Source organism: Priapulus caudatus, unplaced genomic scaffold (assembly GCF_000485595.1).
Source record: "Priapulus caudatus unplaced genomic scaffold, Priapulus_caudatus-5.0.1 Scaffold103, whole genome shotgun sequence".
In the NCBI taxonomy this organism is placed as follows: domain Eukaryota; kingdom Metazoa; phylum Priapulida; class Priapulimorpha; order Priapulimorphida; family Priapulidae; genus Priapulus; species Priapulus caudatus.
This window is the reverse complement of record NW_014577164.1, coordinates 555,427-577,666: the sequence shown is the minus strand read 5'-3', so window position 1 is coordinate 577,666 and position 22,240 is coordinate 555,427. Positions and strand designations below refer to the sequence as shown.

Sequence of the window (22,240 nt, the reverse complement as noted above, 5' to 3'; positions counted from 1 at the left end):
ATAACGCGTCCGTGGAGCGGCGACTGCCAGCAATGTCCATAGAAATAGATATTAAACCATATAAGATTACTATGGATATATGTGGTATAATTTCATTATCGCGAGACACTCGCCGCACGAACGTCGACCTCGTGGTATCAGCTCAGATGCCTCCATGTACCGAAGCTCCGTAGAGCCACGATAGATAATTCATTTTGCAATTTATCGTCATATATTGTCTTTTTACTTCTTCTCATTGCTTTCTTTATTCCAGTTTGAGAGTTTGAGGTTGCCATCACAAAAAAACACAAACGACATACTCAATCAGCTTTATAAAGAATTGTAATTTGTACAGTTTTGTTGTAAGGTAAATACGTACACAGATCACCCAGCGTAATTATGATCAGTGGGACATTTCAACACGTTAACCGAGAAGACTAGGTCATTATGGGCACGCACAGGTCTGCGTGGATCACTAAACTACATACCCGAAACTCGAACGCATTTCACTCGTAAGAACACGTATAACCCAAACTCGGTGACCAAATAATGCATCAGGCAAAAAACGAGCAGAATTTGAACAAATAATACATTGCTACTAGTAGTCAGTCATTCGGCAAACGTAAGATGTATCTACTACTCTCATTTGTTCGTTAAATGAAGACAAGGAAGAAGCCGCGTTCTACATAAGGAGAATACTAGTGCAAAAAGGGTCGTTGTCGTATAGGGTACTACATATATGTACCCGAGGTAACTATCTGATATGGTTAGGGTTAGGGTTAGGGAGGTTAGGGTTAGGGTTAGGATTAGGATTAGGATTAAGGTACCCTATACGACAACGACCCCTTCAGCAATACTAGTAGTGACATATTTTTGGAGCGATCGACTTCACTGCACAGCATGGTCAGCGACCTCTAGTGGACAAACCGAGCACTAAGTTATCCATAAAAATACTCTTTCGTATACTATAAACGTTATTAATGCAAAATATATCATACTTAAAGTATCGTCATTTTGGAATTATAATTAACTTGGCAAAGCCATTTTCGCTAAAACTTGCAGCAGCGTAATGTTTAAACATACACAACGCTAGTTGCAATGATAAAACCTATCATGATACGACTCCAAGATAGTCAGAGAAATTTCCATCTATAATAAATAATATAGGTCCACAAATTTAATATATGATACAGAGATGATAACATACCATACTAATATAAGAGTGAAATATCAGTACATCACTAGCACAGTGCAATAATACGTTACTGTGCATGCACCTTATATATATTATTCAAGACTGCACACGAGCTCATTCTAAAACGCAAGGAGTAGAATGAATATTTACCAAAAAATTGTAAAATGTTCGATTGCGAAAAGAAAGGGTAAGGGACTACAGATATGTACCCGAGGTACGTATATGTATACCAGACCTGTATCTTCTCAGCATATATGTATACCCTGTGTTTAGGGTTAGGGTACACTTCTGTAGTACAAGTCTGGTACACTTGTGTATACATATATGTACCTCGGGTACATATATGTAGTACCTGATACGACAACGACCCCTTCAGCAATAGTAAAAAGAAAAGGAATTACTTTCCTGTACCTGTTATAGTATTATTATTGTCAATCGTGGTAATATTAGCACTGTTGTTAAAGGGTTCAGTATTACCATGAACACATGTACATATAATTACTCTCTATATATGTTCATGATATTAGTAGTTATCAGCTTAATAAACGATACACAGCATATATTACCTGCAGCATACGAGCAGGGTCATAGCCTGAGCAAATGCTTGCCCTTCGGAGGCTATGTGCACGGATCTAGGATCAAGGATTCTATTCAAGCAATCTTAAAATCCATCAACCACGACCTCGTGCATTTCTCTACAACTCATGATCACAACGGCAGGTGCATGTTGTACGGCGGACACAAAAAATACATCTTTACGTCAGTAATCTAACTAAAGCAAAACGCATTATGTACAGTAGCACTGCACATGCCACGTTCCAAAAGAAGCAGTAAGGTAGAACTTCGCCTGACATTCAGCACTAGCCAGTTCTTTACACCAACTCTCTACAGTATCTCTACCAACACCTCTGTACCAACTCTCTACAATAATTACACGAACTCTCTGCTTTCACTAAACAATAGTCTAAAAACCATTCTGCTGTTGGCCAACGATGGGTTTTAAAGGCTCAGTTTTGTACAGCACATTGGGCACTGCTCTTACATAGTTACTTTAAAGGTGGTTCGTACTGTTCCTGAACAACATTCATAAAAGGAAAAAAAAGGTTAAATTTCTGCATGGCCTGGAATGACATTCGAGCTGCCTGCCACTTACCTCTCTGCGACAACACATTCTTTCAAATATGTGCACAGAAACGCAATCAACACATTTTATAAAGAATTTCTGCTCAACATTTACTGGAGATAGACACGTAATATACTACGAATGAAACTGTCCATTTAACGAGGGACTCAATTATATTTTCTCACCTCTGGGTTTACCTGAATATGCGGTTATTACGACCGTCGAAAACCGGCCACATTACATTATTTGAAGACAGATGCAGACATAAACTCTGACATAATTAATACCAGTTAAACAACCAACTGTCGGTAATTGAGCAGCCGACGTAGACTGTGCTTGATCAGTACATATTAAAAAGCAGATGCCCTAAGATTGAAGAAATTATCACTTATACAAGACCGTGGGCAATCCTCAGATCTGAAAATGGCTCAACTGCTTCATCGTTGTCTAATGAAAATCACTCTAGCAAAATCAAACTCAATCGCAGTTCGATAGTCGAGAAGATGGTGCCTATAAACAGACCAATCGCCAACCCACGTCAGTCAGCAGACGTTGAAAGTAACCGTAGCAACGATGCTTGATTCAACGTGCTGATCATCTCGATGCGAGTGATCAGTGCAAGAACTTCTACGTCGGAATAAGAATCTTAGAGTGGGCTCAACTAAATTGGCCATCAAACGTCTGCATCCTTTCCATAAGCAGAATGTTTCCACGGAGCGACGACTGAAACAGCTAGCAGCAACGTCTGCTTTCGACGTCGCCTGCGGCATTCAAGATCAGACGTTTTCGCGAGGCTTACGGGCACGTCCACGCGGAGCGGCGTCACGCCGCGGATCTCTCTCGGCGATCTCTTTCACCGTCAACGGTCGAACGCCGACCGCAAGAGTTAACTCAGGCCGTTCTGAGACTCGAGTCGTTGGCGCGCGGCCAAGTACATAGCACTGCGTCTCTGCTCCAGCGTGTTTCTTCTCCTGCTCTCGCAGTCACCTTCACCCATGTGCTGGTTGCTGCTGCTGCTGCTTCCAGTGGACTGTAGCTCCCCCTGCTGACAGCACTCCGACCCTGAATTGGACTGGCGGTGGCGTTTTGCCATGTATTTTCTATCAATGAAAATATGAAAAAGGAAAGACAGAAAACAGTTTAGGTTTCTGTGATGGCGATCTGTGATGCTATAGCTTCCAATATAAATTACTTCCCGTTAAACCTAGACGAAGACCATTTAAATAACCCTACAGAATATATTTCTGACAAAAATTTTCTTATACACTTCCAATTCCTTTACATCCAATTCTGCAAATTACTATTCACATAACAATTTGTAACCTGTTTACAAGGAAAAACAACAATATAATAATCTGACTTTACTTTCTTATATAGGGACTTACTTTCTTGCTTGCTGCACAAGGGATTCTTTCCTCTTTTGCAGAATTACCTCTCTTTCTGTGGGGCACTTTGAAAACCTGCTGCCGAACGACTCCAGTACATTTTCCGCACTGCAATGAAAAATACAAGGTGCAACAAACCAGCAAGGCTCAAACCTGCTGTCAGTGAGATTAGAGTGCTATTGAGTTAGTGATAGTCAGTTGCTATTTAATGCTGTGCGTGGTTCAACTCGACCACTCAAAACTTTTCTGATGGATTGCACATCAATTGGTATTGGTCCACATACCTAACAATAGGCAGGAAAGCATTATATGACACTATTTATTTATTTATGTGTTAAACACAATAAAGAAATAACCTTTTTGAATGCTAGAAAACTACGTTTGAGGTGATTATTATATATTACCTGTTTGTATCAGGCAATGAACTATGCAGGACTTCATCGTTGTCTAAGAATGCACCATCTGCAATATCTCCACCTGCATAAAAGATCATGCTGTCATCTGTTGACGATGACGTAGAGACCTGTGATAATTCAAAACACTGTACTGTAGCCACTGTATCATATATAAATAAATTATTGCAAATGGATATAAAAAAACTATCTTAGTTCTATACGTCACCATACAGATGCGAACACAACTATTGGCACTGTTTAAAAATTCATATCAAACTCCTGTCACAATTTTTTAATTAGAAGAACACTAAATATAAAGATGGATATCTGAAAGTAAGAGTGTTTGAGGACCTTCATACAGATGGCCTTCACATTAAAAGTTTTTATGCGGGCAAAAACATCAGCTCCCTAGAAACCAACCACGTTTGAAATGAAAGCTGTTGTGCATAATAGTTGCATCACTCATCGCACTATATGGGTAATGTTTTCCCATTACCAAGGATGAATTCTCCAGTTTACTCTGAGCAAACCAGCTCATGCCACTACGCTCTCATTGTTTTTCTTGCACTTGAAGCAACAACATTTTTACATTAAATCGAAGCTTCCTGCCATTCCTGCACACGCACACGTGCATACACGCACGTACACACTTGCTTGCTCTCTCTCTCTCTCTGTACGGCGTAGAATGCCTACAGCAGTTACTTGACGTAATGTGGCCATGCCTACGTTTCTTCACAGTGTAACTGATACACCGGGGATGTGAAAGTTGCTGGCAAATGCACGCAGCAACAAGAAATGCACTTTCTCATGTATGGCGTCACCAAGAGCGTTGACATGTGATTTCACGAGCCATATATAGCATAGTGGAACTGGGGCATACGTGCAGTCGTCACGTGTCCTAGCACGGAATTGTTTTCTCAGCATCTTATATATCACACGAAGCATCCAAACGATGGGTAAATGAACTTACAACTCCAAGGCTTTAGAACTATTTTTTTTCTTAGACGGCAATTTTTGTCAACTGACTGGATGATGCAGTTGGATAGTGTTGTCGTCTGCCCTGCTTAACTCACAGGCATAAGCCACATGTCATATAGCCACATACCAAATTCGTTCTGCCTCTGACAATCCTGCTCCTGCTAAACTGTACACACTTCCATAACCATCAATCAATTTTCTTGCACTATTCCAAGATTATGCTTTCTGAATTTGCAGTGCACACTACTGTAGATACTTGTATGCAAGCATGTGTAAGTACCTGTGTAAATTTCACAGCACTGTGTTCACACAAGAGGAAGAAGTAAGAAGCACACATTCGTGCATGCACACACAAACGCAAATTCTACCCTTATATCTAAAGTAGACGTATATAAGTGATTGTACGATTTGGATACAGCATTTACACGTACGTACCTGTGTAGACAGAGTTTCACTCGGTTGAGAACCGGTTCTTGACAGCTGTGCGCTCTATTGAGAAAAACATTATGAAACATCATTACTCGTTATACCTCGATAATGCTTAAATGTTTTATACTTGAGTATCCTGCAATTTAAACAGTATATGCCTAACAGAAGATATCAACATCAGGGGTTTTCAGATCAGAGTACGTTTGTCAGAAAGTAAACTCGGCAATACATGACCGTAAATAATTGCTGATGTTTTACTAGATGTTATTTCTTATACCTGCTGGTTGGAATATGCTACACATGCCACCTAACAGCCATGTTATTGCGAGACCCTTGCTTACCGGTGCCACCTGTCAGCCACGTTATTTAGAGGAACAAGATGACTGGTGTAACGTTGTAATACCACAGAGTCATTGCATAACACAGAGATGTAGATTGCTAGGGAAACAGGGTAATAAAGAAGCTAAGGCCATAATACAAATATAGTTTGTTTGCCCTCACCCGACCGACCCGCCAAAAAGGGGCCGACTAAAAAAAATGTTATTGACCTTTCCCATTCTTTTTTTTTTTTACAAATTGTATCACTGTACATTGTATAAATCTGTAGGCAATACATTATATGTACCAATCAATACAAACATTCAACATAAAAAGTATCTCCACACAAGCACACCCGAGCATGTAGTCACCATGCTGAATTCGTAAAAAGACCCCTTCAAAAAAAGCCTACCTACCTAAACTTTTCAGCCTGGGTCGGATGAGAGCACACAAAAATTTCTTTAATTGTGGCCTAAGCCATCACCTGGCAGCCATGTCATCGCGAAAGACACGATATTAATTATTATAACGCCACCTAGCACCGGTTTACTCACGACAACAACGCATCATCGCGTCTAGCCGTCCCGGCGGGTGGGCGTGCGTGTGACTTACGGGAGCAGGAAGCAGGCGTTCGTCCAGGATGTTCTCGATCGTGATTTCGACGGAGCGCGTTACCCGCAGGTCGTCCATGATCACGTTGATGGGCATGTGAGGGAACATCGACTGCACCTGGCGTGCCTGCACTCGCCGCCACGCACGGAGACACACACACACCCACAGACATGCAGAGATCAATAAACAGCGTAGCACAAACGATTCTGACAGTAAAAACGCAAATACGGGGCAAATGCAATCAAACGCCGGCGCGAAACCCGACCCCGAAACACGTCAATAATCGGACGTCAATAAAGCGAAAAATTGTTTACAGCTACGATTTTTCTCAGGGGTAATTTAGCACGGGTGAATCTAACAGGTTGGAAAATAATCAGAGGTAAATGAAATGGGTTACACAATAGCCACTAATCACAAATTGATTCAACAGAAACACGAGTGCTAAACAATGCACATTAAAGCTATTATTTCGAAATCATTGCTCCAAAACGATCAATCTGAAAAAAATATAGCTAAATATAGTCTCACCTCACAGCGGATATATTACTGATTACACCAACTTGAAAAACACTAATAATTTATGCTGTTATAGCATAGCAAATTAAAATTGAACACGCTATAACACCATGGCATATTTGATTATAGCGACAATAAATTTGCAAATGGGCCCTGGTTTTTACCAACAAGTTGCAAGTGCACCCATTCTGCACCTAATTCAAACAAAAGGGCATCTGATTCTGTGTAGTTGACTCCGTTTCTATTTTAAAAGTGGCCGATAGCTGGCACATTGCGAGAAATGTCCGTGATTTGCAAAACATGGCGGCGGTAATCAAAACGAGTAATCAAAATTCGAATCGTGGATGTTTTGGAGAATATAGTTAAGTACGAAGATTCTAAGGCATTTCATCATTACTCTAGACAGTTGCTGTTACTCAAGCAATAACGGTTGCGTTGTCGTAAAAGTGGGGAAAACACAAGACTGGTTGAAAATTGAAAACCAAAGCTTTAAACAATACAACAAGTAGTAGTATACAACAAATGCTATGGTAGTACACACCATGCTATCCAGCTGTGACGTCTGTATGCTCTGCTGCAGCTGAGGTTCTGCTCCCAACAGCTGGGTGTGCGTCACCTCCACTGAGAAGCTGGGAAGCCACGGCATGTACCGTGAACCTGAGGAGAAAGCAGCGTTGATTGCTAAGCTAATAATGCTCGACTAACTAATTAACTTACTAACGAGCAAACATCTTCTGGATGCAAATAACCACTGGCTCTATCTACCTAGGGCCACTTCCAAACAATGATCATCAGTTCCATACTATCAAATTTTAAACTCCACTAACGTAGCTGGCTTGCCTTGCAACTACACTCACCTGAAGACAAAGCAGCGTTGATATCTAAGCTCGAAATAATGAACTTAACAAGCTAAAATCTTCTGGATGCAAATGGCCATTGCCTCTATCTATCTGGGCCCACTTCCAAACAATGACAACACCGGCATCAGTACTACCAAATTTTTCTGATCCGTTTGCACTCCGCTGGCGTGCCTTGCAACTACACTCACCGTCAAAGTGGAAAAAGTGATTGCGCTGTTGCCGGTTGGGCGTCGTTGCCTCTGGAGTATCTGGGACAGTCTCGGTCAACTCCTCTGCTTGACTACTGCTGCTGCTGCGACTGTCACTGAGCGACGTGCGGCAGGTAGGACACGAGGTGTCCTGTTCCAACCACGATCTCAAGCAAGAACTGCAGAAGGATATTATCGAGAAGTCGTTACGCAAAGCAGTGACACAATATCACACGCAATCACGTCACATTACCCACTTAATATTTGACTCGCACCTGATCGTGCACCTCAATGAACTTGTAGCATTGAGCGAAACAGATGAACTTTAATAATCTGGTTTGTAGCCTATAACGGTAGCTAAGAAGCCCAACTCACTTATGGAACATGTGATTGCAAGGTAACACCCGTGCTGCTTCCATTTTATCCCAGCAGATGGCACAATCGTCAATGTTACTGTCAATAACGTCGTAGGATGCCATCGGATAACTAGACGCAGAAAGACAATTTTGATAACACTACACTACTAAGCATATGAGTCGATCGTTAATCATGTATCCTGCAGATCACACAAGCACAAGAAATTGTATATAAAATCACTTTCAGTTATGGCTTACATGTTAAATTAGTAGCACGATACAAATTGAGGAATATGATCGAATACAGATTGTTGAAGCTACTAACATGTTACCCGTTTGCAAACTTCTGTAAACAATGATGATTTTAACACTGAATTTGATAAAAAAAAGAAAGAACTCTGGCATCATGTTAAGCATGGAAGAGCTAGGGCTACGTACTTTGCCTCCATGTGATGCACAACACGTAGGTAGTTTTTGTGTTTCTTGACACGTCGCTGCATCTCGTGGAAGAGATAGCGCAGTTGCATACAGATGACCAGGCTGGCCATGCTCAAGAAGATGTTACCCCACAGCTGTGAATATAATAATCATAATCATAATCATAATACTAATGATATTGGTGGCAATAACATAAACTGAAATTGGGACAATAACAGATGCAAATCAAATGGATCAAACAACTGAAGCAGAGCTATGAAATTATTCATCCAATGTATGGATCAAGTAATTAGCCACGATCGTTTGGCATCAGATGAACAACGGTCCTACTTTCGCGAACTTGTTTACATTTTCTTTACAGTGCGACCTGTCTTATGCAATCGCACACGCAAGTACACGTAAAAACAAGACACACACCACGCATGCTATATACTGATTGGCTGAATACATCAAAGTTAATTAACCCGGTGCCTAGAAGTTGAGTGTAGAAAATAGAACATAACGACATAGTTGATCAAAAATTTGATCAGTGAACTTTTAAATTCTCACCAACGGCTTTTTGCCAAAGATTTGATTGACTCGATCTTGAAAGTTCAAAAAATCTACTCTACAAACTTTTTTTAACGAAAAGTGTGAGTACAAGCATTCTGTCACAGATTGATCTTCTCCAGCAATTGAACAACAGTGTACACAGCGACGCCCCATTCCAGGGCAGACAACGCGGATGTTGATAATAATATACATAAGCGCAGCAACCAGCAGCAGCTCATGAATGAATGAACCTTGAATGAATAGCCGCGACCATCGTCGAGACGGCAATCGGCCCAAATAAAAAACCCACACGAAGGCCAGCGATAGAGAACAGACCATCGAACGCAGCACTCTGCGACTCTATTGATCTTTTTTTGCTACCGCTCGCACGATCAGATCGATTGACGCAATCAATGAGAATGAGACCACAGAGCGCCATTACAGCACCAGCTGTAATAACGAATATTATTTATTATATAATTAAATATATATATACTGAATTATATATAAATATATATAATATATATAATATAATTATATTTTATTATTTAGAAGGAATAATAACCATTATTTCCTCCGCCGCCGCGCCACCGCCGCAGCCGCGCGCGCGTACGTACCAACATGTGCAGGTGGTGGCAGAAGTCGACGGAGAGGGCGGCCAGCTCGAAGACGAGTTCCGTGTAGTACATGTAGCTGCCTCGGTTCTCCCAGACGCCCTTCTTGTTGAAGTCCCACAGGTGTATCGAGTAGCGCACGATCACGTACAGCGTGCGCACCGTCAGCAGCACGCACTGCGAGCCGGAGGGACAGAGAGAGAAAACATGCTGTTTGTAAACACTGCGAGCCGGAGGGGGGGACAGAGAGAGAAAACATGCTGTTTACACTGCGAGGCCGGGGGCGGGGGGCGCAGAGAGAAAGCAATGCTGTTTACACTGCGAGCCCGGGGGGGGGGAGGCACGAGAGAGAAAAACATGCTGTTTACATGGCGAGCGGGGGGGGCAGAGAGAAGAAACATGCTTTACACTGCGAGCACGGGGGGGGGAGAGAGAGGAAACATGCTGTTTAACTGCGACCGGGGGGGGGACAGAGAGAGAAAACAATGGCTGTTTGTAAACACTGCGAGCCGGGCTGGCGGGGGGGGGTACAGAGAGAGAAAACATGCTGTTTACCACTGGAGCGTATGAGCCGGGAGGGGGGAGGGGGCAGAAAGAGAGAAAACGTGCTGTTTATACACGACGCCCACGCGCAGATAGCTCTCTCTACACATCAACAACTAGCGTGGACGCAACACGCGTGATATCCAGCTGTACAATCGACGTACATAGAAACGCACTACGGTCGAATATCGTATAAAGACTGTACAGTTAAAAACGACGACCCTCTATAGAGGAAACTTCCGTTATTACCCCCTCCCCCCATGAGTGACACTGACATCCAGGGCCGACTGCGATTTTTTGCACGAAAAAGAACGCGATAAGAAACTATCGTCAAACAAGCATGGGATTTACGTGGCTTGGTAAAGGGCGGCAGCACCAGGCGCGATGCCATCGCCTGATTGATCGTCCGATTCCAAATCGGCCGGGATTTCCATCGGCCGATGGCATCGGCATGAAATCGCCTGTGCTGTCCACTCAATCGGCCGCCGATGGCTATCGGCCCGATGTCCATCCGGCCGATGGATCGCACAGATCAAAACGTTTTGATTTATCGCCGATGCCATCGGCCGATGGCATGGCAACAGATCAAAACGTTTTGGATATTATCCCGATGCCAATCGGCCGATGCTCGGCCGAGTGGCATGTGCCGTGGTGTGGGTCCACGACTGCCGCGATGCCAGTCGGGCGATTTTAGCAATTCATCAGCAATCAGAGTTCATCAAGCCATAAGCGCACTGCGCGCACGCAAGATCGGGCGATGCCATCGCCGATGAAATCGCCATGTGTGTCCACGACTGCGCGGAGATTGCATCGGCGATGGCATCGCTGGTGTGTCCGGCGCCTTAAATGTTGGAGCCAGGAACTGGATGATTATGGGCGCGGTACACTACGCATGGCGATGCATTACGGGCAGATGGCATGCGAACCGGAATGCATCCGCGCAGTCGTGGACATGACGCAGGCGATGGCATCTGGCCCCCGATTTTACACGCAGCGGGCCGTTGTGCTGAAAAAAATACAATGTGATTTCTGCGCATTGTGTCGCTGAGCGCATTGGTTCACTCTGGTACAGTGATCAGTAATTAGCATGTGGCTTGTTGTTCAATTGGCTGATGAATTGTAAAATTCGCGCCGATGGCATCGGGCAAGTCGTGGACACAGGCCCAGCGATGGCCATCTGGCCGGATGGCATCGGGCGTATAATTATCAAAACCGTTTTGATCTGTGGCGATGATGCATCGCAGGCGATTGAGTGGACAGCACCAGTGCGATTTTCAAGCAGCCGATAGCCAATCGCTCGATGGATATCGGGCCGATGGAATCGGGCCGATCACGGCTCGATGGAATCGGCGCTCGCGGCCGATGGCATCGGCCTGGTGGTGTCCGCCCTTTAAGAGCCATTCAAGGGGGCGGGGCATTGTCAGAAAAGCCACAAGTAGTTATGACTATCGTAACTAAAAAAAATCAAAACTTTTGCAGGACACTACATTTTAGAAAGGATATCATAACTACTGATGACGATTACGGCTACAGCCCCTAGAATAGCATCTCCCAGAGATAAAAACGGTCACGATTGGTGCTATTGTAGAGCGAAATTTTCGTCTGTATATTGACATGTTGGATATCGACAACATCCATAGGTTGCGTTGTTAATTACGATAAAATTCTAACAAATACGCATCGCTATAAGAGATGTCGGTGTAAAAGAATCAGTGTTATTGGTCAACTTTCACATCTGTGCATATATGATAAAACCAGGAGTTGGTATAATTTAAAAATTAAAAATGACTATATTTATATTATACACTCCTGATAAAACTTATATATATACGCCCGTAGCCAGCTTTCTATTGGGTGGGGGGAGGTTCGTTTTTCAATGTTTGGCAATTTGCTCGCAGGGGCGTGTAGACGGATTGTACGGCAGGGGGTCTAGCCGCAAACCATAGGTTGCGAGCAACGCGATAAGTGGTGGTCTAATTTTTTTTAAAATTACTCCCCCTCAGATTGCGGTTTTCTGCCGCGAGGCAAGGGGGGCGGGGTCGGACTGCCCTGGACCCCCCCTGTACACGCGCCGCTGCTCGGTGCGCAAAGGCGACCTAGAGGCGAGGGAGGCCAAGCGGACCGATGCGGGGGGAGGGTGTTGGGAGGGTGTGTTTCACTGTTGCACCGCGGCTATCGCGCACGATGGAGATTAATTATTACATCTAAAATGGTAGCGATCGCTGAGTGAAATTCTGCAAATTAAAAAAAAGAAGTTTTTTTGGCTTGGGGAGGTAGGGGCTACGGGGGGGTTTTGTCGAACGCCGCCCGAACCCGCCCTGGCTTACGGGCCTGTATTATTATATATATATTATAGTTATATATATTATTTATGCTAAGAAGGCGGATAATACCTTATTATTATTTGAGGTATTATCCGGCTCTTGATATTATACATACATTTATGCTACTGACTCCCAAGCCCTACAGTTTTCTATCCCAAACAAATTGCATATGAACGTACACAACTGCTTACAGGAACTACTATGAATGTAAGGGATAGGCTCTCGATCTACTCAGAAACCGAGTTTGCGGATATTGGTTGGGATGGGTGGGCTGTGCTTTATTTCATAGCTACCACGACCACAGAAAAAATGGGTGTGTATGTGCGTATGACACATAACTACGAGCCCATGGTAGACAGTGTACGCAGTAATATCTGGATGGTGGTTCCTAGACAGAAAATAAACATTACCTACATTCCACCAGACAGGGAAGGTAGGACTTGATGCGTTGGGTAAATAAACTATACGGGCCAGACACAACGGATTTCACGGTAGTGTTATGCACGTATATAATAATAGATAATAGTAATATTATACAAATTTTGTTGCTGTTTTAAAAAGAACAACTGCATGACTAAGCTTAGCTATCACGCATTTAATCTCAATACGAAAACATATCCTATCTGACCTAACATGGGTTTCCTACACCCCCTCCCCCCAACCACTCACACGTACAATCACGAGTGTACACATTTTACAGGGAGTTTGTTTACACGTGCAGGCTTAACCTTTTTTCCCCGCATTCTGTTGAGTAAACATTTATATACCGATACTATCACAACACTTAACGTTAACGTCGTACGTCGAGTACAGGACGCACGAGCTGAAAGCAGCATATGCCACGCATGCACGCACACGTATCTGTGTCGCTTACGTCACGCTGCCCACTGCCCACTGCCGTACAACGGGCATAGCACATAGCAAGAGTAGATAATAACACATGTGTTATTATCTACTCTTGCACATAGGCATAGCAGACAATATACGGATTAGTATCGACTGCTACGCGCATCACACGCCTTGTGTCACGTGGCTCGGTGACGAGAGCATATAATCAGGGGTTAATAATGACACATTTGTCATTATTAACCCCTGATATGATGGGAGTAAACGCCCTCTGTGACCATCTATCTATCTACTGGTAATTACGCGCGCACGTCACATGCTTGCACATGCACTCTCTTCCCCAGCCATAAAATATTACTGGGGTACTAAACACCTTCTTTATCTACCCTTACGCGCATGTCACATGCTTGCGTGCACTCTCTTCCCCAGCCATAAAATATTACTGGGGTACTAAACACCTTCTTTATCTACCCTTACGCGCATGTCACATGGTTGCGTGCACTCTCCTCCCTAGCCATGAAATATAACGGGGGTACTAAACACCTTCTTTATCTACCCTTACGCGCATGTCACATGGTTGCGTGCACTCTCCTCCCTAGCCATGAAATATAACGGGGGTACTAAACACCTTCTTTATCTATCCTTACGCACATGTCACATGCTTTCGTGCACTCTCCTCCCCAGATATAAAATATTACGGGGGTACTAAACACCTTCTTTATCTATCCTTACGCACATGTCACATGCTTTCGTGCACTCTCCTAGCTCGCCCAGCCACGAAATAAGGGTATACTGTAGTAACAGGAAGACAAACGTTCTTTCATTATCTATCTGATGCCTTTTACACGCACTATGAGTTACTGCTACGGTGGTCATGGCTCACCGACTGTTGTCCAGCGCACACGTCACGATGCTCGATGCCCACGGAGCTACGCTGGCGGTTCGCCGACGCCTTCGCAAATGGCGATAAATAAATAAAAGTTACAGATCTTTATACATTAACTTGGCCGAATGATTTAACTGCTCAAACAAGATTAGCGACTTGAACGAATGAAATCTGTGAAATGCAGTGTAGTGTGCATACTAACAAATTGCGGGTAACCTTAAATCGTCATTTTAGCGTTTATCCTCAAACAAAGCCAACCTAGTTTTGCTGTAGAATAAACATCCATTGAATTTATTTTTACTTGATTACTTTGATTAAAAATGTTTTTGTAGCGCCGTTCTATTCCCACACCTTGATCATGTTTATGACCTTGGCTTAGCACATATGAGAAAGGTGAACCCTGGCTATTGTTTTTTAGAGTTGGGTGGCTAAAGTAACTTTGGATGGCGCTCTCAAGTGTTCACTCAACCTTTAAAAACGATCCCAGAAGAGACCCTGCCATGCCTACTACTCTGCCCGATTATCCTATATATCATTATTTGTATGTGTGTATGCGACGAAACAGTGCTGAGTCAGGCCAGCTGCCTATCGATGCCTTCTACTGAACTGTACAACACCTATAATGGGAGTAAACGCCCTCACCATCTATCTACTGTTACGCGCACGTCACATGCTTGCACATGCACTCTTCCCAAGCCATAAAATAGGGGTAGTAGTAACAAGGGGACCAAAAGGCCTTCATTATCTAATATCTAGCCTTACGCACACGTCACATGCTTGCACCTGCCCCTTTTCCCAAGCCGTGAAATAAGGGTAGTAGTCCTCTCACTCTCCCCAGCCTTAACATATATATATATAGGGGTAGAAATTAATTTGAAAATTTACATGCCTGCTGGGCCTGTAGGCAAGGGATTTTACAGGCCCGACAGGCAAATTACAGGCCCGCGTCATTCCGCAGATACCGCACATTATTTTTTAAATAAAATATTTTAACTGTTGGCTGGCCTGCACTACAGCAATAGAATGTGCACGTAGATTTTCTACGGTCCCGTCAGGCTTGCTAGTATTAGAAATGTCAGGCCCGAGCCTTAAAATACGGGCATCGGGCCCCTTAGGACTTCGACCCATGACATATATAATATATAATAAATAATAATAATAATAATTAGCGCGCCCGCCTCACCTCGGCAGCCATGAAGGCGAAGGTGTTGAGTCCGGCGTGGAGTCCGACGAGCGTACAGAGCGTGAGCAGTGCGAGTGACGTCAGCAGGATCGACGCGAGCAGGCTGAGCATGCGAATGTGCGTCCACCGCGGCGTGCTCGGCGAAAACGACAGCTGTGCCGAAGAAAGAGAGAGAGAGAGAGAGAATGAACGACGCGCCCGTCGTCGTGAAAAAGACATGGATCGTGAAAAGATATGGATCATGAAAAAGATATTGATTTTGAAAAGACATGTATGGATTGTATATATGATGGATGTATGGTATGATGGTATGATGGATGCATGGAAGCCTGTATGGATTCACGTAAACACACGAATCGTGAATAGAAATGGATCGTCAAAAAGACGTGGATCGTGAAAATGAAAACAACACGAAAAAAATGTGACGTGAAAAAATAACATAAAAATAAACGACTCCATAAAAGGAATCGAGTGTGAATGACCGTCGGCGGTCGCGTGCGGGTGGATAATACAACCACAAGAAAAAAACGCCAAAAGTGCACGTCAGTTCTTCATTACGCGAGAGATCGCTCTGACACAGTCAGACGTCTACACGCTCTTATACAGCAAGGATTTTATTAGCTCTAGAACAGGCCTGTGGCAGAGCGAAGGGCTATAGTTCTAGAGCTAGGTTTTCGTTAGAGGAGGGATACTGCCAGAGGTCTTTGACATCTACTCAGTTTCACGCAGCTGCGATATTCGACCTAAAATTTAAGAGATCATCACTTTTCTTAACTTAGAGGTATTTAGCACCCACTCGGTCCCACGCAGCTGCTAAATGCAATCTAAAATCAAAGAGAAGATTAATGCAAACATAGATCAGAATCCCACCAAACATTATTGGTAATAATGCCATTCATAAGTAGGATGTAATAGACTTATATGCGTGTATATATATATATATGTATCAGAAGTAGATAATAGGGATCCCTATTATCTACTTCTGATATATATATATATATATACATACTTTGTTTCAGATAAGAAAAGAATTACAAGAGTGAAGTTTTCTTAACGAGTGTGAAGTTGAACGGCACGGGAGAAATGCCAAAGCTATAAATATACCAAAAGCCATGCATCCTTGATACATGTGGTTAAGTAATCATATTCTAAACTTCCAACGGTACAATATATGTCACAATACCATTACAATACTGACTAGTATATAAATATTCCTTTCGGTGAGAATTTCATTCCATCACTCCGTATCAACCGAATCTCCATATCGCTCCCGTATCACTCCGTCACATCTCCGTATCACTCCGAATCAAGCCGTATAACGCAGACCCAGGAATTGTTGACATTTACCATACTGTAGTTAAGAGTGCTCAACTGTTGATTTAGCAGCAAGCTTTGCACGAAAGCAGCTTTCGTCATGGCTCACCACAATCGTAACAGAAATCATTTAATATATATCGAAGAACTTGCCACTTTTGGATGTTATTTTTGTAAGACAGCTCAACTGTTTTTGTAATCGAATGAATTTTATTACGAAAATCTGGTAGTTGTTATCACAGAAGTGGCAAGTTCTAGCAAAAGCTGTTAATGTGTTAATATTACAAAAAATAGTTAGTAATTACCAAAGCATTTCTTAGAGTGTTGTTTACCTATATAGGTACAGGAGCGAGTTCACCCATCCCCTATTCGTGTACAGGTGTTAACTTGTATATCACCATTGTGCCAAACATTTTTATGGCTACGACTATTCACATTCACAAACAGGATGTGGATACAGCTAACATTTACAGAGGCAAATTTCAAGTACCTTTTCACATAAACACTTTTACACAGTGGCCAGTAGAGACACATATTCCTATACACTAACCCATACATAGTACATCTGTTATCTATACAAACAACCATAGGCACTTTGATATATGATTGTGGAATTAATTAAATGTGTTGTGTAGTTGGTCAACCACCTTATTTGAAGTAAATTATACATCCACCTTATTTGAAGTAAATTATACATTCTCAATTTTTGGATAATTCTAAATCCGTACTGCCATTACAGGCCAAATAATCACAGAAATTCAGGACTGGAGTAACATTCTGTGAGAATGAATAAACCAGTTAATACTAATAGGCATTTCCAGGCAGCTAAAATGGATCTGCAAATGTACCATAATTCTAATCTATCCCATATCTAGGTCTATAAAATCTCTACATACACATTATTAAGCCAGTGATAAGTCTATATATAAGATAATTTTGAAATGCAATAACTCTTCAACCTTCATGTAAAGCTGATTTCATTATCAGCAATTCAAACAAATACATAATGTGTTGATATTTTGTGCAATCGAAATATTAAAGATTTGAAGGACACATTAACTGCTATCACTGCATGCTACGTTAACCTCCAAAAATTACGAAGGACAAGTCTCGTGTTTTGAAGTAGATAATTGGCTAGTGTAAACCAAGTGGCACAGGGAAATAATAAATGCTGCGAGTCAAACACATCTGACATTCAACGTTTTATACTTGGCTGGTACTGGTGTAGACATGAACATACACATGAACGGTTGCTGGGTTCTCCAAGCTTTTTCATTATAGCATGGCGGGTGCTGCCTTTACGGTCCTAGTTGCAAATCTCCGAAGAAAGTTTGCGCGCTTGGTGGCTAGGCGATGGCGGTTCCGGGCGGCTCATGATATTAAAGTGGCGGGACTGCATTTAGGATGGCGGGCTCGACGATAGCCTGGCGGCGGCCGCCAGCTATAAGTGCTCTTGGATGAACCCATGGCGTTGCATGGCTGAAAGTTTAACAGCCTATTAAATTGCCAGGTGGCTACGCGTCGGACATCCATTTACAAAAGCCTCGAGCACAGATTCCCAAATCCACGTCCATGATTAGCTACGCCCCTTTCAAATCGTTGATGTTACGGATTACTATAAACTATTGCCTTCAAATTACAAAAAACACATTTTTTTGATAAAAATACCAAAGGTAAGTAAGATATTATGTAAAAAACTGATTGGTTATTGTTTTTACTAAAAAAATAATTATAGTTGGGTTCACATAAGAAAACCATGACCATCCGTGTAGCCTGGCGAGCTCGTTGCGTCGGTCAAACCGGACACGTAGCTACGGCCTATTAAATTACACTAGTCATATATATATGAAAGGTTTAGAAACTTCGCCTACTTCCACATTATTGGTGTCAGATATAGCTATTACGTACTGCTGTGATGTTGTGTAGATGATAGAACTGTAAAACATTGTATGCATGTCATATCAACAGTGTTGTGCAAATGAATATTATATTAATTTGCAACAACACTTGTTGCATATCATATGACTGCACTACAATGTTGTACAGTTCCCATCATCTACACAACATCACAGGCAGTACTGTATAGCTATATCTGACCACCAAATAATGTGAAGTGGGGAGTTTTATTTTTATCTGCACGGGAAAAGATGTCTGGCAACGTGTTAAACCTAAAAGCAAATTTTTACAACCTTGAACATAAGTAGAGTAGTTAATGTAATGCTGCCAAGGTAAACATTAGACCATGTATTTCATTTAGACTGCCAGTTACTTTTGCAAGCTGCTATCAACCATATTCTCACACAGCAAAAGCTAATGTCAAGTGGTTTTACGCCAGAGGTTCGATGAGCCTAATCAGTCTCATGCCAAACATGTTTAAAGAATGTTGGCTTGTTGCTCTGCAGCAACAACGCAAAATGTTTTCTCACACTCATGCACATTTGTTTGCGTATAAATCCCATTAGATTACATCCCAAAGGGCAGTGATCTTCCCAAAATTCATTACGTTTTTCTTAAACAAAACGTTTCACTCACATTATGACCCATCACATGCGAGTTCATAACTAACATCAAACACTTGATCGACTGGTTTGACATGCCACCCATATTAGGACATGCCAGAATCCACCCCACAAGCGCAATCACGGATCCAGACTAGTCACACCATTCACATGATTACAACCAGTGATATCTGTCCAATAGCACACGGTAGTATGACCGTATTATAAACTCTTAACTCTGTAAATGTCATGCGAAAACTGCGTCACTACAGTGTGTGTGCTGACGCCGCACAAAAAGTCACTAGAAGGACATTGTGTTGGACTTACGTATTCAACCGTCTCTTCCCAGCTGCACGAGCAATGTGAAGGAACCCGAGCACGGAGAACCACGGCGCCACCAGAGCACCATCTCATTCATGTACTGAACATTCATGACACCGAACACAAAGATGAAATTTGTAGAACACGAAAGTATCCAGAACTTGTCTTTGATGTGCTGAAAAGACGGTCCAATAGCCACAAACATTATGAATAGCAATTTCAGTTTTCACCTTGATCGCCTAATAAATTCAAAAGATCTGTGTCGCCATGTATATTTAGCGTGTAGTTGCCCTTTCACTCAGATTACCGAGTTGTGTAATTTGTATATTAATCATTCTATTAATCTGTACAACATTGATATTAACAAGTATAATATTATTCTGAATGACCAAGTTATGAATCTGCACTTTGAAACACTCAACAGGATCTGAACAGCATACCTACAATCTTAATTACAGAGCATTTCGTTGTCATGTCAGGTGCACTCTTACAGTACTTAAGTAGTATAAAAGAAAACTGCCAAAACATGATATAATAAAAAAGAAATACATAGAAAGCGAAGAATGGAAACACCTGGCCATGAAAAGCCAAAATGTTTCCAATAGGTACGAGAACACATAGTAACTCACCTGCTGGTTCACTAGACTCGGCAGGGTCACCAAAGACAAATGGCGTGGGATACCCTTGCCAAGAGAATAAGACAACAATATTGCCAGTGTGAGTTAATGTCTGAAATATAAAAGGAATAACATGATATAGCCTCTAGGATAAAGGTAGCCCCGCAATTAATAACATAACCAACTCATCGTGAAATGTAACCACACCATTAGCAATTTTCCAAACAAACACCTTTAAAAAAAGCGCAACCAATTTTACCGACACATATTTCAATCGCCAAATGTTATTTGCATCGGCTTTGTGCGTGCAAGTTGTGTAGGCCGTAGTGCGTACCAGTCTTAGTACTGTGTTTCCTGGGACACCAACCTAATTAACTGTGTTCTTTTTAACTGATGCATTACAAAACTCCTGTAAATAAGGTTCATTCACACCACAGTAGGGCAGGCTTACATAGCGGACACCACCAAGTGCTGCATAACATAGCATTGGATTCAACGATAACTATACTTCTACAACAGAGTTAACTACAAACTCACTTTACTGACATGGCAAGGAGCTCGCAACGCTTAGTTACGTTGAAACCCAATGCTATGTTAATGCAAGCAATGTGTGTCCCAACTATGTACAACACGCCTACTGTGGCGGATTCTTGTGTTAACCTTATCGCAAGTGGCTATATTGCCGGCAGCCGGGCACGGTCTTCGCATTTCCTAAATGCCCGGCAGTTTTTAATTTTCGCGTGATCTTCTCAAGTAAAACAGATTGTTACTATCTGCATCCAAAGTATTCTACATTGTTTAGAAATGTCAAGCAATTTTCCGCTTAGCAGCGTATTTCGAACTAGCCCAAATTCCTCCTAGCTTCGGCTCATCGACACGAACGAACTTGCAATCGACACTTCGGAAAATATGCCGACGGCTGCGGGACCGGGAACACGGTCTTACGGGTTTCCTAACATGCCCGCAGTTTTAATTTTCGGGTGATATTCTCAAGTAAACAGGTAAGGTTAGGGTTAGGTGCCGGCATGCCGGGCATATAGCCACAGCGTAACCTTATTCACACGAAGTGCGTATATGCGTCAGTAGTAAACACAGGGGAAACGCCTTACTGCAGCTACGATTAACAGAACTAGATCATATAATAATTATTATTTAGTGATACTTTCACTGCAAACTGGCTAGTGCCAAGTGGCGCCCTTGAAAGCGGGTCGGGTCATGTATAATTAGGGTGACTACATATACAGCTACCCGAGGTACATACCATGTATACATAAATGTAAATATATGCTAAGTCTCAGGAGTCGCCTACGCCTACTCCCTAACCATAATCAGATAGACTTAAATATATGTAAGTAGTACTAGTAGTACCCCTATACGACAACGGACCCTTCAGTCGAGTGCCGTGACAGAGGCCGACCTTACCAATACACCAAGGATCATCAAACCATCAACACCAACGAAATTGTGATTACAGAGTCTGTTGTATTGACTGGTTGGAACTCGACAGAGTCCGTAACGTTTTGACGCATTTTTTCCTATCGCTTGTCAAAAAAACGCTCCTTCTGCCCGTTTCTCTCCACCACTTGCACGGTAAGCTGTGGGTGGGGCGATGGAAAGTGCGGGCGACGCTAGAAGCATCAGACTTAGCATGTGTACAGTCTTCATTACGGGTAGCGCGCATGCCGTCTAGAAACATCATAGGCATCCTGACTGATATGGTGGCGACTCTTTACAAACTGGTGCAGGGAATCCTGTCTATGCTGATGTGCCTTTATTGCCGATATTAAATCT

At 42.5% G+C, this 22,240-nt stretch overlaps 1 protein-coding gene across 1 annotated transcript in view; it reads right to left on the bottom strand.

Annotated features, from left to right (window-relative positions):
• Positions 1 to 299: 299 nt before the first annotated feature.
• The window catches only part of LOC106805167 (E3 ubiquitin-protein ligase AMFR-like), a 30,784-nt gene continuing 8,843 nt past the window's right edge, over positions 300 to 22,240 (bottom strand). Inside the window, exons 4-14 of the mRNA XM_014806663.1 lie at positions 15,700 to 15,852; positions 9,921 to 10,094; positions 8,773 to 8,906; positions 8,354 to 8,464; positions 7,979 to 8,157; positions 7,472 to 7,587; positions 6,415 to 6,540; positions 5,491 to 5,544; positions 4,087 to 4,205; positions 3,683 to 3,790; positions 300 to 3,397 (exon numbers count right to left, since the gene is read on the bottom strand). Of these exons, the coding sequence (XP_014662149.1) occupies positions 3,184 to 3,397; positions 3,683 to 3,790; positions 4,087 to 4,205; positions 5,491 to 5,544; positions 6,415 to 6,540; positions 7,472 to 7,587; positions 7,979 to 8,157; positions 8,354 to 8,464; positions 8,773 to 8,906; positions 9,921 to 10,094; positions 15,700 to 15,852 (1,488 nt within the window). The 3' untranslated portion in view covers positions 300 to 3,183. The remainder of the gene's footprint in view (positions 3,398 to 3,682; positions 3,791 to 4,086; positions 4,206 to 5,490; positions 5,545 to 6,414; positions 6,541 to 7,471; positions 7,588 to 7,978; positions 8,158 to 8,353; positions 8,465 to 8,772; positions 8,907 to 9,920; positions 10,095 to 15,699; positions 15,853 to 22,240) is intronic.